A 21,223-nucleotide genomic window follows, 5' to 3' on the forward strand; every position below is an offset into this window, starting at 1 on the left:
AATTACTGTTCATGCCTATATGAGAAATATTTTGTATTTTCAACCACAATTTGTTGTATTCACGCAATGTTAAATTAATGACTACATTTTCAAACAGCTGTTCAGCTTCCTTTCAAACCATAGAATTCATTGCCAGGGTTTGAGAGTTATGACGCGAGTGTGTTTGTTTACAACTGGCATTTACGTACAAGGCCAGTATGCCAACGTTTCCATTAACTTCATGTTTATCAAACTGATTACCGCCCTTTCATCTTTAATCTCTTCTTGGTATGGACCACACATCCCAGATTTACAGTTTCTTCTGCTACTGCTCAAGCGCAACTTCCAACCAATCGCAACAAGCTTCTCATATGTTCAAAGCAAAAGCTGAGAATCGAAATCCGTGATGAAGGCAGCTCAATTGTCAAGAGTGATTTGTAATTTATGTTCACCTTTGGGAATTGCTGAAATACGTCGTCAGATACCAATTATTAGCGGCAGAAGTCACAAAATTTCACCAATGGCCAGCGGTGAACATGACAACACCAGAATACATACATTTTATACGAAAAGATTAAGTGGAAGTAGCAGCAGGACAGATGACAGTCAAACAAGGCAAGATGCTTCTGACCATGATTATTATATTTCTTCAAATGAAAATCAGTGCAGACGGCCAAGTACTGCTGAAGATGAACAGAGGGTGAAGAACCTTCTGAAGGAAATTATTGCCTACCGAGAAAACAAAGTTAGCAGTTGGATTGTTGAGGTATGTTTGACATGTGTAATCGAAATAAACATTAAAGTTCCTTTGTCTGCATGTTATAGTTGTATCAGTAAAATGTACAGGCTGAATGGCTGGTTATGTTCTTTTAATAGGGTCAAAAGTCTGTATGGTTCACCCAGTCTCATGTTCAGTGAGCACCTGTAAAGCAAGTAGCTATACCTTTTTTTGGCATAGAGACATATACTTTTATCTACTTCACTTGTAGTGTGCAGATTGTGTCAGTGTCCAATTTATTAAATACCTGTGGTTGTGCATTTTACAGAGCAAAGTTAAAAACCTCTGTGCTGCATACAAATACCTTCTGAAGTCACATCGAGATGGTTTCCTTAAAGTATTAGCTTGCGACCATGCAGTGGATCATCAGATGGTATGCAAAGCAGCAGAATCACTACTTTCTATAGAGGTAAGACTTTTTTACAGTTCTTTGCTCAATAGGTTGTGGTTAATTTTCCCAAACAACTCAACCAACAATCAAAGTAGGATGGTTCATCACTTACATGCCATCCTTTTTACATATTCATAAACTCACCATTCACAATCATTATTCTGTATCAGACACTGTACAAACCCTACACTTGAACAAATGAACGTAAGAATTGATCAGTTATTTCTGTCTGCAGTGAATTGAAGGATTTTATATGCATTAATCGTTTTTAGCAGCAAAAGCCTGACGATGAATGCAACAGACGCCAGATTATGAAAGGAGAAGAACAGCTGAAAAGTCTTCTCACTCCACAATACGCATGGTTGTTCGTGCATGTGGGCCGTCTGGAGAGAGGGGTCAAGTTTCTTGTTGATTTACGAACAGATGTTTTGGTATGTTGAGCCGTGAAGATTGATTTGTTCTTATCTGATAACAAGGCAGTTTATATGACATAAAATAATGACGTAATACATCCAATTTCATGTAAAATGATCATTAATGACGTTTTTAATTAAAGTTTAGATTTATCAGGTTTTTTTTCCATTCCTACAAGATTATAGTAGCATCGTAGACAGTTTTCACTTCTGTAGTAAGGAATGGCTGCGTCGTATTCTGTTCCAGGCCGTGATTTCGGAACTGGATGTTAAAGATCCTGCTATGGTACCCATGCAAAAGCTGAATCTTACACTCAGGGAGATGCTGTCTTTATGGTTCTCTGTTGGATTTCTCAATTTGGAAAGGATCACGTGGAGATCACCTTGCGAAATGTTACAGAAAGTAAGAACGTGTAACTCGGAATACTGCACAGCTTTGGGATTTTTAAGCGAAGTGTCTATTACTAACAAAAAAAATAGCCATCGTCTCTCACACTTGACTGGAAGCAAGAAATGCAAATGAGGCTTTGGTAGGGCCTGGTGGAGTCTGTAGCGTGGTTGTCAATTCGTGTCGGCGCTTCTATCATCTGTCTGCAGTCACTAGACGAAGATGTTTTCACATTTAATTTATTTTGTGAGGGAAATTTTTTTATAAATTTTGAACTTCCAATGCAATTTTCAAATGCTCCAATAAATTCTATTCCTGTTCAACACAAAAATTTTCATTCCCATTAACACTTTTACTACTGCATTTAATATTAACTTCATATGTCTCCCGAGTCACTTCCATCGAGGTATTACAATCCGAACTTGTATTTATTTTCCATCCTCTGTACATGTGCTTCCTGTTCTGCCTCTTACGTCTTCATTTAATCACGAAAACAATACCAGGCGGAGTAAAATCTTTTCATTGTGGGTACAGATTTCAGAATATGAAGCAGTACATCCGATGCGTAACTGGACAGACCTGAAACGTAGGGTGGGACCTTACAGAAGATGCTTCGTGTACACACATAGTAGCATGCCTGACGAACCACTCGTGGTATTACATACGGCACTGAGCGATGAAATTGCCCGGTCTACGAGAGGCATCGTGTCGGCTACGTCACGGATGTCGGGTAAGATTTATTACGGTAGTACTCTAAAAGGTAAGGGTCAGCATTGTATTTGAGTGAGAAGTAGTTCTCCATTTAAGTGGTAGTTGCTTTCCTGAAAAATACAACATAAATGATGAGCTAATTTTCTGTTACATAACTTCCAGATGATAAATGACTAAGCTTTATTAATTTAAAGAATAATCGTCTTCGTTACATTCCATTTTGTTCCTAGACCACCAAGTCTCCTAGCACATTCACCATCAGGGAAAACTATATATATGTACGAGGCGCGTCCCAAAAGTAAGTTTCCCTGGGGCCGTTTACAGAAACAAAACACAATTTCATGGAAATATTTATTGCAACAGATACAGCAAGTGTCCAGCTATTTTTCAACATATTCGCCACCGGAATTGAGACATTTGTCATACCGTGGGACCAACTTTTGAATACCTGTGTCGTAGAAGTCTGCCGCCTGGGATTGGAACCACTGTGTGACAACCATCTCCGCCTCTCTGTCATTCTCAAAACGCTGACGCTGACCGGACAGGAATTTCTTGAGGTGTAGGAAAAGATGGAAATCACTGGGAGCGAGGTCCGGGCTGTAGGGTGAATGATTAAACACCTCCCAGCTGAACTCCTGCAGGAGACTTGCTGTCCGTCGAGCCGTGTGCTGCCTAGCGTTATCACTGACCGCACTTCACAGTCGGCGGGAGCTGGAATAAGAACCTCCATCTTCAACAGCTGCAACGATGCTACTGTGAGAACGCGGGAGGTGCCGTTAGTGCATGCGCCATGCTACGTCATTGCTCTATCACGCACGCACAGTCGCTTTGCTCAATATAAGGTTTGCTAGCTGTGGGACGAGTGGGAAACTTACTTTTGGGACGCGCCTCGTATTTGGTGGATGATCTAAAATGCGTGAAGAATTTTTGATACTTTTTTGCAGCGAATGGGATCAGATCTAATTATACATAATACATTTAGTACAGTCCTTACCATTCTTTCTATGTCATAGTTTCCGACGACTTATTTTTTTAATATTTTGTAGTGATTTTTCAGTTGATGCTTCTGCGTGTCCTGGTACGATTGTTGATGCTCATACCGAGGACCCTTCCCACGTGAAGGCAGCTATATTTTACTCTATAACATCAACGCAGAAAGGACTTCAGGTCTGTGAAGCAATGACATGTTTAAAATGTTTAACCTGTACAGGTAGGCCTCGATTTACGCCGGGGTTACATCCCGCCTCCTCAGGGTCGTCGGCTGAAGCGGCGTAAATCGAGGAAGAATTATGATGTATCGTGCTGGCGGACGAGCAGAAAGCGACCGACACCGACACTAGCACCGCCTAGATACCTACTTCCTGTGCTGTGTTTTGAAATTTTCTTCTTGTAAATATATTTTTTTTTCCATTATTATTTTAAAAGGGCTTTAAGGGTAAAATGAAGCTCCGTAAAGCGGGGCCTACCTGTATTCAAAATTTCCTAAAGCATCTAAAAAATTAAGTTTTGGGAACTTTTATACAAAGATTTAATATGAATATGGAAGGAGTCCGGATAACCACGCAGCCAGTGTAGCTGTCTACGAGATGAGATTTAATCCGTGGATCTTCGAAGAGAGTGCATAATCATTGTGTTTAGATGCGCTGTATACAATTTTGTTCAAAGCTCAGTCGGTAAAGTGACTGGCTACGGACAGGGCAACCGGGGTTCGATCCCCGACGGGGGCAGAGATTTTTCCTCTAGCCTCTGCGTCCAGACCGGCTCTGGGGCCCACCCAGCCTCCTGTCCAATGGGTACCGGGGTCCTTTCCCGAGGGTAAAGCACGGCCAGGGCGTGATGCTGACCACTCACCCCCATCTAGTGCCGAGGTCAAGAACAAGTAGGAGCTATACCTCCACTCCCCCCAAGCGCCTACATGGCGTAAAGTGGGTCAGCTTTACGTTTTTACTACAGACCGAATAAGACGGTATTTTTGTTATTGATTCTGAGTAGGGAATTTTATTCTTACAGGGGATTGAGTTAGGAAATTATTTGATCAAGAGAGTTGTCAGAGAACTGAAAGCAGAATTTCCTCGAGTAAGCAAATTTTCTAGTTTATCTCCAATTCCTACATTTCGTTTGTGGCTTCTGGAAAGACTGAAGACAGCCGAGAAAGGTAACGCCATCTTCTTATTCAAGCTGAAGTTACTGACATTTTTTTTTATGAATTTATCATGCATGCTGCTTGTCCCACCCATTAAATTTATTGCGACGTGGGGTTAACGCGTCTCTTATTTTCTAGGTCGGAGAGAAGTTCTGACTTCTGAGGAAGTTGAACAATTAAAATCTTATCTACAGACTGATATGTTGTGGTCGGAACTGAAGAAACTATTTAAAACCAACGGCTGGGCCGCCGATACGAAGCTCGTGTCGTTGCTGGAAGCCCCGCTGATGCGCTTATGTGCGGAATACCTGTACCTGGAAAAAAGAAGAGGTTATGCATTAGATAATGTTGGTAAGAGTGATGCTTTAATTTGTGTGAAATTTTGTCCTTCATTTTGAGATAAGAACATGGATTCAGGATGTTTGAGAATGAAGTTCTGTGGAAGATATTTGGACCTTATCTTTATTGTCTTGACTTCACGCGTGACCCACCTGGACCTGCGTTAAAGCGACGCACGGTTAAAACATTAACCACGCATTCAAAATCCAGCCAGGAGCCCCATAAATATTCTGTTCGCAGACATAAAGGCTAACAACGTTAACCGGTTAATCTTTGTAATGCCGCTTATAGCCGAGTTCACATTTTCCTCACGTGCTACTCCCTCCTCTCTAATACAGAGGAGAGGCCGACATAAGGCAATGGACTGTAAACTGTGTCTTAATCTCTTTGCGATTATCGCTTCTGTCGCAAAGTTCGTCTTTATGCAATTTATGCATGTAAATTGTTGACGTGTTCTTTTCCTGACACTTCCAGCAAATTTTCACCTCCGAAATGGAGCAGTGATGTGGCGGCTGAACTGGCAGGCCGATCCGAGCGCTCGAGGTCTTGGAAACTCTTTTGGCATCATGGTGAATTACAGGTACAGACAAAATTGAAAATATTAATTAACCTTTGTCGCACGAGAAAAGGGAATTCAAACGCTGTACTTGATGGCTGCGCGGTTAACAGTTTTAAGACTTGAAACAAATTTTTGCTTTGAGAAGTACAAATGGTTTTATATGTGGTTAACTGTTGTTAATTTGACTGGGCTCAAATAAATTAATGTTTTTTTTTTTAAAATTTCTGTATTTGTTTAAGATATTTCTTGGAAGACGCAGAGACAAACAGTTGTGCGTACCTAGAGAAACAATACATAGCGGCATCTGACGAAGTACGCCAGTTGGCTGTCGGAGCTAGAGACTTGACGGAGAAGTTCACTTCCAAAATGTAATAAGACGAGGAATGCAAGTGTGAGCATCTGTAGTAGCTACAAAAATTTTGGATCATGAAACTGTAGTAACACTCGCTGACATGGCCACTGAATTTTTCATAAATATAAGTAAAAAAAGGACTTCCACGGTCAGAACGCTGGCCTTGTAATCCTGGGGTCTCGGGTTCGATTCCCGGCGGTGCCCGAATTTATAACTTGTGTTGGGCAAGGCCGTGGTCTAGGCAACACGGAGTTTTCCTCCGTGGCATCCCAACAAATACTCCATTCACACACAGAAGAAGGCAATGGCAAACCACTTCTGGATCATCTGCCAAGAACGTATATGAACAGGTCCCAGTCCGAGAAAAGGATGGAAGGATCCTGTTCATATGGACCTGTCGTCAGACAGAACACTAAATAATAATAAGATGAGGTGGTCTAGCGGTTAGAACGCTGGCCTTGTAATCCTGGGGTTCCGGGTTCGATTCCCGGCGGTGCCCGAATTTATAACTTGTGTTGGGCAAGGCCGTGGTCTAGGCAACACGGAGTTTCCCTCCGTGACATCCCAACAATTACTCCATTCACACACAGAAGAAGGCAATGGCAAACCACTTCTGGATCATCTGCCTAAAAACATATATGGACAGGTCCCAGTCCAAGAAAATAATATGTCGCCAACCTCCTGTAAAGGAAATGGCGTAATGAAGACGAAGTAAGTGACATCACCTTTGGACATGCTGAAAGATTTATATTTATGTATGTGATTAAGGTGCATTATCTTACATTAAAGACAGAATTTAAGATATTACGCGTCATATTTTTGTTTCTGCTAACGTGAGGTACGAGAGAATACTTTACTAATCAAACGCAGAAAATTTTAATTCCCAATTTAAATTTCTATATATTAAATTCTTTACTTCTTGCTCCAAGTAGAAACTTTCCCCACGCTACGCAAGAGACACCTCATGTAAAGACACTGGCACATCTGGTCTGGATTAATTATTTTTAAGGTAAATGAAAAAAAAATATCTTCACCAGTTCTTAACAGTTAAATGCTAAATATTTGTCGCTTTTCAATGACATAAATGACGCTTACCATGGGAATTCACTGACTAAAATAGTTTTTTTTTAATAATATACCAGCATGGAAGAATTAACATAGCATTGCCACATCCTGCCATGTTGAGATGTCAGAGATATCATAACCTTATCGTGACTACGACAATGACAGGTACGAGGTTTTGTGTGCAGCGCACTGGAAGCTCTTTGCGTCTGCTGACTTAAGTGGCCAATCCACGTATGAGTCTGACTCGTGAGCCGGGCTCGGATATATTTTACCGCGCATGCGTAGCAGACTCGGCTCGTGACACCACACCCACAAAAGAGTTTGGCTCGTTGGAACCCGAACCGAGCCAGACTCGTACGTAGAGATAAGTAAAATATTTAGATTAAAAAGTTATGAAATATTTAAAAAAAAATCCTGGAGCATTCACCAGAATTTGACCTGTTACAAATGTGCTATTCTGAAATAAGTGTGATGCGTGAACGATCAAATGAGACGAGAAAACAGGATGAAACGAGGTCTCACTGCCGTTGGCACTATTTGTGAACTGTCGGCGTGCACGTAGAGAGAGACGTTTCGATTAAAAATGCAGTGGCACAGCGATTGAAAAACTCTGAAATCGCGGTATGAGAGGAGGGTTGTGAAAGGAAGTGGCAGTAGCCTATTTTAAAGTATTGTACCAGAATTTCACCTGGAGGGACTGAGGAAAAGCTACCAAAAAAACCTCGGTGAGATTAGCCAATCCTGTGGAAGGGATTTTGGTGTTGAATCTCCAAAATTTGAGGTAGAAGTCTTACGTTTGGTACTTCGATATGACGCATTCGTCGTTTGTTTTAATTTCGTCACATTGCACAGTCTGAATCGTGAGACCACGAGACGGGAGACTGCGAAGAACTGTCAGACCGACACTCGCAGTTGCCTAGGCTGATGGTGATGTGTTTCACTTGGCCACTGTCCTCGTCACCGCTTTGCTCACTGGCGCTCTCTTCCAAGATGTGCGCAGTGGGTACGGCGCTGTGACGTAATCGAGTCGTGCTGATACCGTCCAATAGCGCACGAGGGCTCAGTTCTGCCAACTGCGGGACTGAAATGTCAGCGACATTCTTTTGTTGTCCTTGCGTATGCATCTTTGTTACGTACGTCTGTAGAAGGTGTTGGAGCAGCTCTGCGCCTGTCTGGCATGACAGCGTGCGTCTCTGTGATTGTGTTTCCATCGGAACCGGTCCTGCAAATCAAGTAATTTCTCGTTCTGATTGCGAAACACACAGAAAAATTAATTAAAATAGTAAAACATTCATAAACAAAGTTGTAGATGATGAATGTCTTCTTTGGTGTTGCACCGCGTAGTCTCGTATAAGTTTACTGATGTTTCAGAGGTACTTGATGCTTCCATCATCAGGGCGATGATGGAGGCAGAAAATACCTCTGAAACATTGGCCAGTTTCACCGGATTACGCGGTGCATCACCCGAGAAGACAGACATCTTCATGTTCGCCATCATGAGTACCTGAAATCAGACAAATGCAGTGGAATGCACGTTTAATGCTTACTAGTTCCGTCTCGTGTCTAACTGGTGAAAGTAAAGTTGTCCCTGAAGACAAAACAGAAAGCGGAATCGAACCCTATTCATCACGTTATTTCAGTTTACAGTGACGCTTAATCGGCTATGAACTTTGTGCTACGCCAGCGTACATGACGCAACGACCAGGCCTTGGATCGCAACTTCGTTCTCGCATGTTGGTAATGACAGGCTGAAAATTATAGCTACATTGCAAGTCAAGGACTGGATCACGTAACAATTTTTTTTGTATGCAACCCATCAAGAGGTAGTTATTAGGGTGTTTTTTTTGGCAAAGTGAGAGCGAACACGTGACAACCAACGGCCAAGATTCCTACTACAAATCGCGACAACCCCGTTTTAAGAAAATTCCGTATCTTGAAGATTATTCTGGTGGACACACGTGAAACCGCAGGCTATGAGGTAGGTTCCTGTCGTCAGCGAACAGTCCAACAAGACGAAACGATGCAATCAACTTCACGTCTTAACTAATACTTTCACTTCTAACTTAGTCGTTGGTATTTCTCATGTCCCTGTCGATTTAAACAGCTCCTTGCGTCTTGGAAAAGTGTGATTACATCAGACAAATAAAATGACGATTCAAGGAACGGAGCCCTTATTTAGAAGTCAACAGCTATCAAAGGAAATTCATATTTCACGGACGTAACACCTTGCTATCTTCGCTGGATTGGAAAACTCCTTTCGTTCAACCATCCTGGCCTCAGGAGTGCTAGGAATTCCTACAAGGGGCTTCGCCAACCACTTCTGAGGGACTACATTTCCTTGGGACACCCCCCCAGCCAACGTCCCCCCAACACCAAGTCAAAACCAAGGACTCTCTCCTCCGGGCTTGGACATCCCTGAGCTCTCGCCATCAAAGTCAATGCAGAAGTGACCATGGGACAATGTTGCGTAATAATAACCTTGGGTTTTTTCAGCGCATCAATGACATACGTGATGTGTGTTTGGAATGTAATCGTTCTGTTATTTCATTTTGGATCAAGGGGTACAGAGGGGGATTAAAAAAATTTGTATGAAATTTTGGTGACAAAACTGAAAGGGAATGACAACTTGCGAAATCTGGGCGGAAATGGGAAGGGGGGGGGGATATTAAAATGGGAATTGAGAAACAGAATGTAAAAATGTGTACTGGATTAAATAGACCTGGCTGTGAACGGGGGTCCAATGTCTGTCTTGTGTAAACGCGTTCTTGAACAGCTTGATAATAAGTGACTGACTACGAGCTTAGTGCGCACGCGCGCTGTGCCAGAAGTGATGACGAAATATTTGCACAACGGAATATCAGAACGCAAGATTCTGTCTAAACTTACGTACGATACTGAACTTTGTCTGATTGCGTTTCATGTACCCCCTACAAAAATATATGATACACCCAGTCGAATTTATTTGAAATAGCAGAATAAAATGTATTTGAACATTTAAAAATTAACTCATTAATCCATAAATTCTGTGGTCAATTTATTACGTAATACAGAAACAAATGTAATACTTTCATGGCCAATTTTAAATTTGACAATAGAAAAAATATCTGTTCATATTTATGCTTAATCCTAGTGATATTGATGTTTTTGTCGTAAATACGTCTATACGGAAGGGTCATTCGGCAAACAAGTGAAAGGAAAACGTGTAAGATCCATATCAACAATGTGTAAATATGGACCGACAACAATGATCAGCTTGCGTGCATTGTTATGTTACCTAGGAAACGTCATCTGTTTACTCGGCATTGTTGTTAATATTGTTGTAATTAAAGCCAATATATAAACTTCCTTTCCGTATAGACGTATTTACGTCAGATTCTCCGGAACCGTGGTTCCATTGTCAATTTTTTCTATTGTTGACACAAAAATCAATTGTTACAAAACTGTCAATACAAATATTCCGCACAACAAAATCGAATCTCCCAACAATTTTTGTTTGCAGAGACCGCCACGCTTTGCTGTTCACATCACGTAAAGGGAAAGCAAGCTTCTACCAGAGTAGAAATGGTTAGCACGAAGTCAAGGTCACCCGTAATTCTAATATTTATTTTTACGAACAAACACACTTATTGAAATTGATTATGTAACCACTTCTGATGTCAATAATGGACTAAAATATCGCAGAGAGTGTACAATTCTCTTGTTTTCTGCGGCATTAAGGAACAATGGAGACATAATTATGTTTTCTCATGGCTTATGCATTGTAACAGTTTTATATAAGGCGTGTGAAAATCGAGGACAATGAAAGAATTGCTTATGTATGTTAGCACGCGATTTTCCCGGGGCACAAGATTAAATATGTAATTGTAGCGCAGATACGACGTGAACAGGAAAAACAGTTACAGTGGAACCACGGTTCCGGAGAATTTGACGTAAATACGTCTCTGTAATGTAATGTTATCTTCAATGTCATCCATCTTGTTACGAAAGCGGATTGTTGACGGAAATAATATAACACAACAATGCCGAGTAAACAGATGACGTTTCCTAGGTAACATAATGCACGAAAGCTGACCATTGTTGTCGGTCCATATTTACACATTGTTGATATGGATCTTACACGTTTTCCTTTTCACTTGTTTGCCGAATGACCCTTCCGTATAGACGTATTTACGTCAAAACTATTATAATTTCACAAATCACCTCCCACACCTGTGTCAGTTTAATTAAACTTCTTACATTGTTGTATTGGCATCGGCGACAGAATTATGCAATAAGTGAACTTCGTGTGACAGAGACGTGTGTGAAACGGAAATTCATACGTTTACTCAGAGTAAACAAGAAATACTTTTCTTAAGAACTGGTGAAGTAAGGACGACGCCATCTGCGTCCTGCACACGAGAAACTGCTTTTAGCCTAGAGCCCAAAAGTCTTCTTCCTTCGCACTGATTTCTTTAGATTTCATCAGAATATTTAACAAAACAAAATACACTTTAATCTCCACTCATTTCGTTTTTATATTTCTTTGTTGTTGTCTTCGGAGTTTTAGACTTTCATTGTTGCAGAGTTTGGATATTTTCCGGTCGTATTATAACGAATACACGGGACTATTTACATCTTACAGTTTTTCAGTGACTTTTAGAGACGTGTTTAATTGCAGATTTTTGTCCATAGTTATTTCCATTGTTAAGAGTAAACATCGTGAATGTGAATCCACTCGGTCAGAACGGAACGTAAAAAGAAATCCATAAATCTTCTTTTGCGCGTGCACAGTTCAGAGAGAGACAGAGCCACCAACAATTAAGTGTTAAAATGTTTCTTGTTCCTTTCGATTCTCTGGCAAGATTATTATTCGCTTCAAAACAGCGGAGTCCAATGACCGAAGCTGTGGATTGCGATAAGATTTTATTCACAAAATCCTAAAGCAGCGAACTGCATTACCGCTGGCTGTGATAAGGCAAAGAGTAGACATTAAATTAGAGGAAGTTGATGTATTTGTTGTTTATTTAACGACGCTTTAAGTAACCCAGGCACTGGAAAACACAGCACCAGCCTCGACGATGATAACTCACTTCATGTGTACTATCACGCCCCGCGGCCATGTTGAAAAAGACTAGATCCGGCCCGAAGCAAATTAAAGGTGATTAATTAAACGATGAACTGGAAAGGATAAGGAAGGAAAGGTACCATCTCGGCATTTGTTGAAGAGTTTAAGGAAAACCACGAAAGTACAGCTGGTCTCTGGATTATTTAAAACCCGTGATTTTCCAAATACGAAAGAGGGTTCAATGCTAACCAAACGACCGAGAATTTAATCTTGGATTTCGGTGTAATTTAAACAACAGACAGTGATTAATGTCCGTTTCAAGATTAAACATTATTTATGCATCAGAGACATTGAACCTTAGAACATTTAATGATACCGGAAGGCTCGGGGAAGTCCGTAGTTGGAATTTGTCCTCTTGTCAGCTGAATCCAGTCGACAGCCTAGCACAAATCTGTCTTAAAGGGAAATGAGGTTATGTTCGGTATCATTGTGGTCTTGTGGGATTGCGAACTGTTTGACAGCCCTAATTACTCGGAACTACCACGTGATGTCATAGACAAGCAACGGAGGGCGTGAACTAACTGCAACTCATGACCACGATCCTGTGGCTATACGGCAATCAGGCATAGCCATGAAGATCTTCACTGTACCATAAGCAGCGGACGAGATCAGACGCTCAACGCCATTTCACGATACGTCAATCCATCAATCTCCACGGTTTTATCAGCCTCTTGAGGTAAGTGTAATCATTTCTTACGCGAGTGACGTAAATTATGGAAAGTTGCCGAGTCAAGATTCCGTCACCAACGGCTGATGTAAGAGTCCCGGTTTGTCGTTGTTATGAATTGGTATTTTTTCATTTTAAATTCGTGTACACACGGGGGGGGGGGGGGGAACCACGTGACCTCCGCACGAATAGATCCGAATGTGGCGAGATCAAGATTCTCATGGCCTCGAGCATGAAGACTCTGGAAGTCCTGAGCCGTATAGTCTGGTAGATATTGACCGACGTTTCAGAGGTGCTTACTTCCTCCGTCATCGCCGTGATAGAGAGTGAAATCTCACAAAAACAGGAAGGTTGTGGAAATGCTCTTTGGTCCGATCAATGAATTAATAAAAAGCGATTAGGAATTTCATAAATTAATAAGAAATAGTTTATTAGCATAGATGAAACTGCCCCCCCCCCCACAAATCGTTGTTCAACGCTGAAGAAAATGAAGTTTTTCATTGTGCAATTCACTTTTCTCTGCTGTAAATTCCCATATCTCAAGTGCATATGTTCTCAAAATAACTCAGTCATAGTTTTCATAATGGCCTTAGATGTGGATTGCTGATAAATGGAATCAAAGTTTAGACAAGCGATAGAGCTTGTTGAAACAAATGGATTGATGATAACGACCATTCGGTTGTGTGATAACCCAGCAATTATTGCATATCGATGATGATAAAAAAAAGTTCGTATTGCCAGCGAGCCGCGTGATAACATAACCTATATTCAAATGAAAAGCGCGTGTCGTCTTTTTTATAACCGAAGTAAAAGTAGTTCTTTTCCTTTACTGCAGAGCTCGCTGAAAGCGAAAACCAACGCGAGGCAAGCCCCAAAAGTCACACGAATAATGAAACTCGCTGTTAAAATATTCTTACGACTTCCGTAAGTGAGCTATAGAGGCTGGTTCTGCGTCAACTTTCAACTGTTCCAGTGTTTTGATTTAAATCATAAACCTCATTGTCAGAATTTCTGCTAGTTAAGAATCCCGTGTTAATTGCATGGAACTCCAACAATACGCAGACATGTTGAACACGTGTTTATTTCCATGCAGAAACACGACAGTGTTCATTGTTGTGTTTGCTATGCGAATTCTGTCTGTTGAACGGTCCTTCGGCTGCACGCCTGTGTTTTTTTTTCTTAACCGTTTTAATTGATCAAATGTAAGTCAGATGTCGCAGTTAACAATTGCCGCTCATTCCACGAAACATTTGTTTAAACAACTACGAAACTTCTGGACTGAATTTATTTGAAGTTTAAGAAGCGAAATGAAGGAATATCTCGACAATGCTGATTATTCGCGCAGTTTAAATACCAAGGTAATGGGAATGGTTGTGACTAAAATGTAAAAAAAACTGAAAACTTCGCATGATTTACTATATTTTCCGTTTTGTTTCTAGTTCGTAAAACGGTCATGGAATCCGGTACTTTCGAGAGACCTTCGTGGCTTGAAGCTGAGTTTATTGAAGAAGCACTTCATTCAAGGGAAGAATATGAAGGCGTGTCTGTAGTTGACAGTAAGGTCCAGTTGGCCGCTGGCAAAGGCGATAATTACACCAGTGTCATACATCGCGTCACCATTCAATTCAAACGTAAAAATAACGATGAGACAACAGAAAGGACCAGTCTGATAATAAAAAGTTTGTCTTCAATTGAGATTATGGCAAAATTTCTGTCAGACTTTAAGGTCTTCGAAAAGGAGACGGCAATTTATCAGGTCACAATACCAGCCATGTTTCGCCTTCTGCGACAACACGACGAAAGAAGACAAATCCATTGTTTGACACCATTTTGTTACAAGACTTCCAGACCACACACTCTGATTCTAGAAGATCTGATGACTTCGGGTTTCAAGATGGCCGACAGGCGTGCTCGTCTGGATTTAGCTCATTGTAAAATGACGGTGAAGAACCTTGCTCGATTTCACGCCATGTCTCTGGCGCTCTACGACGAAGATCCAACGAGCATGGATGAGTATTCAGAAAAAGTGTACAATGATACAAGTCGCGAAATGATGATGAATTTTATAACATCGGCAATCAATGCTTTAGCGAATGTGGTGGAGAGGTGGCCTGGTTTTGAAAAGTACGGAGATAAATTCCGTCGGCTATTGCCGACAATTTGGGACCGAATGATGGAGATCGTCAAACCTAAGCCGAACTCACTCTCCGTTCTGAACCACGGCGACTGCTGGGTGAACAACCTGATGTTTCACTATTGCCCGGCCACGGGGACAGTCGATGACGTAAAGTTTGTAGACTTTCAGTTGTCTCGATATTCGTCCCCGGCCCTAGATCTGCAATATTTCGTGTACACAAGTCCCAGCGAAGACATACGATCGAATTACACGGAACTCCTGTTGGAGGAGTACCACAAAGAACTACAAGACACTCTCAAGATCCTTCACTGTGAACACCACGAATTCACCATCGATCAGTTGAAGGAAGAATTTGAGGAGAAATCTCTCTTTGGACTAATCGCGGCTGCCACAGTCCTCTCTGCTGTTGTAGCAGACCCAAATGATGTAATGGACTTGGAGAATGTTAAAGAAGATGGAAGCAATATGGATCTTAAGTTAGTGGAGAAACCCCTTTCGGGGAGACGCTACAAACAAGCTTTAGAGAAATTAATACCACATTTTGAAAAGAAAGGGTTGCTTTGAAGAATAAGGACCTGAAACAATAAGAGGAATGTTTTCATACAAAAGGAAAACATTTCTAGACCTTTTAGGTCCGATTTATATTTTTTATATCTGAAATTACGCTCGAACCTGAATCTTACATAATTTCAAAAAAACCTATAAATTTTTAAGCCTGCGTATTAAAAGAACACGGCACTCCAAAGTCAGTCTCCATATACGTTTTTGAATTCCGAACAAAAATTGTCAAAATTATTATCCCTCTTTTCGCTAAATGGAAACAAAACATTTCAACTCGTAGATTTGTAAATTAAAAATCGCTGACAAACGAAGTATATGCTCGACTTATTTTTATTTTTTTGAGTTAAAATAAATAGTGACGCTGTCACGTGGTGTGGACATGCTAGTATTTTGACTTGTTCCACAAATTAATGAAGCACAATCCGGCTAGAACAAGAAACGATGGCAGCCAAGGCTTCACTGTGGGTGGCCTTGGAGACAGAACCGCGCACTTGGCCTGAACAATGACGACGATGATGATGATGACCGTTGATATTTCGGGCATTGTTGTGTGGCTGTGTTCAATGGAAGCTGACCTCGGAGTCAATTAAGGCGTGACCGTGACGAAGCAATTATTTTGTTCAATTTCAGTAAGTCAGGCTTCAGATACTTGGCGATAATCGATACCTGACGATAATCGATACTTGGCGATAATCGATACCTGACGATAATCGATCCAGGCGTTTTACATTTCGCGTAACAATCGACAATTATAAGAAGAGGGCATCTATATGACTAGGCGATTTAAAAGGTGTAAATTTATTTTAAAACATGGCAGTTACTCAAGTCAGTGTTTAAATAAATCCGCAAATGCTGGCGTATGAATACAAACAGACTAAAAAACCTGCGTTGTGAAGTTAGACGACCATGGAAAGATAACCTTTCGATATTCTTGTCACCGTAGAAAGGTTGATATATTATTAGTATTATTATTATTTTAAGGAAGCTGTTTTAAATGTGTGTTACACGTCAAATGAGAGTGGAAAGTGAACACATTCGAATTTCGAAGGGAGCGTAAAATACATTGTTCTAGAGCTTACCATTTTTTTTTACACAGGCCAGCGAATTGTTGTCTTAAAAACCGTTCCTTTTTATACGTGAGGAAATATGGAATTATCTTATGTTAGCATGCACGTATCAAACAATGTTATTTTGTGTTGTATTGTATTAAATTGAATTAAATAAAACAATGATAATGTAATATATCGGATCTATTTAATTTCTGAAATTAATTTTTAAAAAAAATAACAATGACTTTAGGGCGAATCACTCTGCAGAAGCTAAATCGAGTACATTTAATCCAGTTTGGTACCAGACTCTTCATTTAAAGGTCGAAAATAATCCTTTCGTGATGCAACTTAAGTAATAAGTAACAAATCATTTTATCGAATATTCTAGTGTTATATTTGCAATTACGTAAATGTTAAGTACCACTACAAATATGAAAATGTTACCTTAAATATCATTACAGATGACATGTAAGTAGGCAAGAGTTTCGTATTGTTTAATTAACCCCTAATTTCTGACAAAATGGAGTTTTTTAAATATCAAAGTCCAGAGTTTTCTTTTCTATTTTTAGTTCATGAATTTATGCAAACATGGGAGAAAACTAATTTCAATTCCTGTTGAAACAGTTTCGTAATTTACGCAAGCAGAAATGATAACGCCTACGAAAATGTTTCAAGGTCTCGTTCTACCTGATCCCTGACCGTGATTCCCTCATGATTAAAACTTCCTGATAAGGAAAGTAAGTACTCATTTTCTGTTATCTCCAGTCGAAGAGAACAGTGTCTGGGGTCCACACTGAGTACCTTCTGCATTCCGCTTGAACCCGGATGCTCTTGACTGGTAAGTTGCCTTAAATTAAGTAACTACAGGGAACAATATTGATCTAAGAGACTGGGAGTAACACGAGGGTGGAAAGTTCCATTATGAGAAGTTGGTATGTATTTTTCAACTATTATTAATCAACTGAACTCTGAGAATAATAGGAAATGTTCTGTAGGTATAACTCTGAATTACTGGATGTTTATGTTAGGTGGTAAGTATAGTTACCACTCTGAACCAATTCTATTTCATGTAACCGTGAAGGTTCCAGAACGAATCGACGTGGAAGTAAGTACTTTGCTTCGAAGTCAGGATATGTCAACCCTTTAAAGGCTATCCTGACCGAATTTTGTGACCGCCATGTTGTCACTTTAAACTGCAACCTAACACAACCGACTCTGATCCCCCGTCCCCCCAAACTGCGTACCGAGGTTCTTTCTCAGGGGGCAAGTCGGCCGTAGCTTAAAAGCGGCCTCTCGCCACTATCATCGGTGCTAAGAATACGTGGAGCTATACCTCCACGTCCAAATATATTTATTAACCTCAAGACCAAATTTACCTTAAAAACATCATGTTCATATATCTCATGAATATTTATCGATTCATTCAAATGTCTTGAGAGATAATCGCATTCAACTGATAGTGACGTAAGTCCTTATTTTCCTCAGGGCTACCATCTCGATGTTGTTAATGGGTCGAACCCCCCCCCCCCCTCCCGTGGACTGTGGGCAGACAACGACATTTAGGTGGAACACGCTGCTTCAATCTTCAGGAATGAAATACCTACCTACAAGTTCAAACGGTGTCTGTCACAACCCATAAAATCAGACCCAGTTTCACTGCGATGTTAGGATAGTAGTTTAAAGAATAAGCGTAAACACATAATTATCCTCATTGGAGGGAGATGTGCTTAAGTGGAGAGGCTACGTCTACTTTACCTTTCGTTTTACATTACAATTGTTTTCTGTTTACTGTGCAGACGTCATTTTTATCCACGATGGGGACCACAAATGCTGAAGTATCGATACCTGCTTGGTTGAACGCTGAATTCGTGGCCGAAATCATCTCAGAAGAGGATGACATCAAGAACTTCTCTATCATAGACCTGGACGTGAAGCCAGCTGTTCCGAAAGGAAGTAATTATATGAGCACGCTGTATCGGATAGCAGTCAAATCCGAAGACAGCAAAATTGAAAATGGCGTAAACAAACATTTCATGATTCTCAAAACACTCCCGCCCGGAAAGGTTTTGCAAAATCTCTTGTTTGATCTGAAAGGATTTCAGAAAGAGTTGCAGATGTATGAAGATACTCTACCTGCGATGTACCGTGCGTTGAAAGATTCCGAAACGTCCACGAACAGAAGGACGCTTCCACTGTCTGCAAGATTCTTCCCAAATAAGATGGACAACATTATCGTGCTGGAGGACCTACAAAATCTTGGATACAAGATGGGGAACAGAGTGACTGGTCTCGATGTCGAACACTGCAGGATGGCCGTCAAGGCTTTGGCAAGATTTCACGCAGCATCAGTGGCTTTGTACAAAGTCGATCCATCCAGTATCGATAGCTACACCGAGGAACTGTATCAGGACACGGATAAAAGTCGAGTACAAACGGGCATATTCTTAAAACAAAATATAAACACCGTCGCTTGTGAAGTAGAGAAATGGACTGGGTACGAACATCTCGCAGACAGCATCAGAGAACTGATTCCTACAGCTCTGGACCAATTAGTAAACGCTACTAAACCAAAGAAAGATTCTCTGAATGTATTAAACCACGGAGACTGCTGGGTAAATAATATGATGTTCCATTACTGTCCGAAGACAGGCAGAATCGATGACGTGAAACTAATCGATTTCCAGCTTGTTCGATTCTCATCTCCAGCAGCCGATCTCCAATACTTCCTTTGCACAAGCACAAATGATGACATCCGGTTCGCTGGGAGAGATCATTTGCTGAGGGAGTACCACGCAGAACTCACGGACACCCTGAAAGTCCTGGGTCTCGAATCTGGGTTCACGTTTCAGCAGCTGAAAGACGAATTTGAACAGATGGAAGTATTCGGACTGCTGATTGTATTTACATACTTAAGTACGATGCTGGCCGGAGCAAATGAAATACCGGACTTGAACGAATTGCAAGAGGAACACATGAACGGGGGCGCAGATCATCATCCCATGGAGAAGGCAATTTCGGGCAGACGCTACAGACACGTGGCGCAGACATTTCTACGTCACTACGATGACAAAGGACTGTTGGCCCGAAAGAAACGTGATTTAGTCGATGTTCAACAGAAATAAAACCAGTCACACGCGGAATTTTGATAACTCAGATCAGACACTGCAAACCTTAAGTTCCAGACACGTCCCACAAAATAAGAAACATTTTCATATCACATACACAAGAATATTGCGTGTAACCAAACAGGTCTCCAAACAAATGTTACGCGTATCACTTTAACACTAAATTACATGCATTATAAATATAATTAAATATGAATAACGATTTTAAAGAAGATTACTATCTTCTGGGTTGTTGCGCCGTGTAGGCTGGTAGAGGTTTACCGACATATTAGACGTTCTTGGTTTCTCCCTGCCTCTATGAAACATCGTCCTGATGATGGAGACAGCAAGGCCCTCCGAAACGTCGGTAAACTCCTACCAGACTACGCGGCGCAACAACTCAGAAGATAGCCATCTTCGGATTCACCGCCTTGTAAATCTCAAATACTACAACGAATTTAAAGCGATTTGGAGACACGTGATATACTGAAATGTATTTTAGTGTTCTACCACATATAGAAGATTAATAAACCGTGATATATAATAAGAGAAGAAAGTAGTAAGATAGAACAAAAGTATAAAGTGTACAGATAATTTTGTTTTCCTGTTATAATAAACAAGTGTTTATTCATGAGATGGTAAAGTTGCGTCATATTGTGATATAATAAATATATATTATTTAAATCTTGTCCGTCTAATCACAATAAATTCTTATTAAATATTAAAATATTACAATAATTAACATTTAAAATATTTAAAATATTAAATGATGTTCTTTATCGAAATAATGATGGTCTAATGTAAATCGAATATTTCGATAAAGAACATAATTTGATATATTTTAAATATTTTAAATGTTAATTATTGTAATATTTTAATATTTAATAAGAATTTATTGTGATTAGACGGACAAGATTTAAAATATATAAAAATATATAAGTGTTTATTTGTAAACTAAGAAAAACAAATTTAAAAATAAACAAAAGAATGAAATGTAGCGGGCAATTTACAACAGACTGTAAGACACCGCAAGCTTGTATACGCAAAAGCCTTGACTATCCAAGGAAAAAAGTTCCTATTAGATTCAAAACAAGGAAATTATCCGCCAAGAATGACGGAAGGTCCGAAATGAGTGAACACACACAGTCATAAATATTATCCATCAAGGCCCAAAATCACGTGTATTGAAAACGTAATAAACGCAAATATACCGCACATCTTAAATTTCCCAACAAATTTATGATATATTTGAACACCTTACAAGGTTTTGTCTATGGCATTGAACTATATTTACAATGTTACATGATCACGTAATTATTTAAGGAATCTTATCTTTCTAAGAAATATTAAAAATGATCTATAAGTCTACATAATGATAAGGTTTACAGTTTACACAGCATCGAGAGATTAGGCTAACAGAGGCGTATCTGAAGTCCCACGTCACTACAGCGCACAGAGGCTAGTTCACAAGGTATGACGTGCG

General features: G+C 40.2%; 3 protein-coding genes across 6 annotated transcripts in view; 2 read left to right on the top strand and 1 right to left on the bottom strand.

Moving 5' to 3' along the window:
* Positions 1 to 322: 322 nt before the first annotated feature.
* On the top strand, positions 323 to 6,857 carry LOC110826732 (malonyl-CoA decarboxylase, mitochondrial). Of its 2 annotated transcripts, none has more exons than XM_022057648.2 (10): positions 323 to 745; positions 1,026 to 1,166; positions 1,421 to 1,579; positions 1,809 to 1,964; positions 2,484 to 2,679; positions 3,718 to 3,827; positions 4,671 to 4,815; positions 4,942 to 5,154; positions 5,617 to 5,722; positions 5,941 to 6,857. In XM_022057648.2, the coding sequence occupies exons 1-10, from the start codon at positions 386 to 388 to the stop codon at positions 6,071 to 6,073; spliced, it is 1,719 nt and encodes a 572-aa protein (XP_021913340.1). In that variant the 5' UTR covers positions 323 to 385; the 3' UTR covers positions 6,074 to 6,857. The 2 variants fall into 2 exon arrangements, with proteins under 2 accessions (XP_021913340.1, XP_021913341.1); XM_022057649.2 differs by having other exon boundaries at positions 1,424 to 1,579.
* LOC110826731 (metabotropic glutamate receptor 1) overlaps positions 4,529 to 21,223 on the bottom strand; it is a 65,254-nt gene continuing 48,559 nt past the window's right edge. The window contains exons 14-15 of one of the 3 annotated variants that reach the window (XR_002542130.2): positions 7,807 to 8,340; positions 4,529 to 5,117 (exon numbers count right to left, since the gene is read on the bottom strand). Coding sequence is in view for 2 of the 3 variants with exons in the window: in XM_022057647.2 (XP_021913339.1) it covers positions 7,958 to 8,340 (383 nt within the window). In the remaining variant the exon portion in view is untranslated. Of the gene's footprint in view, positions 8,341 to 21,223 lie in introns of all 3 variants that reach the window. The other 2 variants (XM_022057647.2, XM_022057645.2) reach the window with 2 other exon arrangements.
* Positions 12,653 to 20,374, top strand: LOC110826733 (uncharacterized). Its single transcript, XM_087357019.1, has 3 exons — positions 12,653 to 12,898; positions 14,329 to 15,587; positions 18,433 to 20,374. Exons 2-3 carry the CDS (start codon positions 14,343 to 14,345, stop codon positions 19,756 to 19,758), a joined length of 2,571 nt encoding a protein of 856 aa, XP_087213145.1. The 5' UTR covers positions 12,653 to 12,898; positions 14,329 to 14,342; the 3' UTR covers positions 19,759 to 20,374.

The sequence above is a fragment of the Zootermopsis nevadensis genome, unplaced genomic scaffold (assembly GCF_977971745.1).
Source record: "Zootermopsis nevadensis isolate Lab colony 2312 unplaced genomic scaffold, Znev_1.0 Znev_ptg000028l, whole genome shotgun sequence".
Taxonomy (NCBI): domain Eukaryota; kingdom Metazoa; phylum Arthropoda; class Insecta; order Blattodea; family Termopsidae; genus Zootermopsis; species Zootermopsis nevadensis.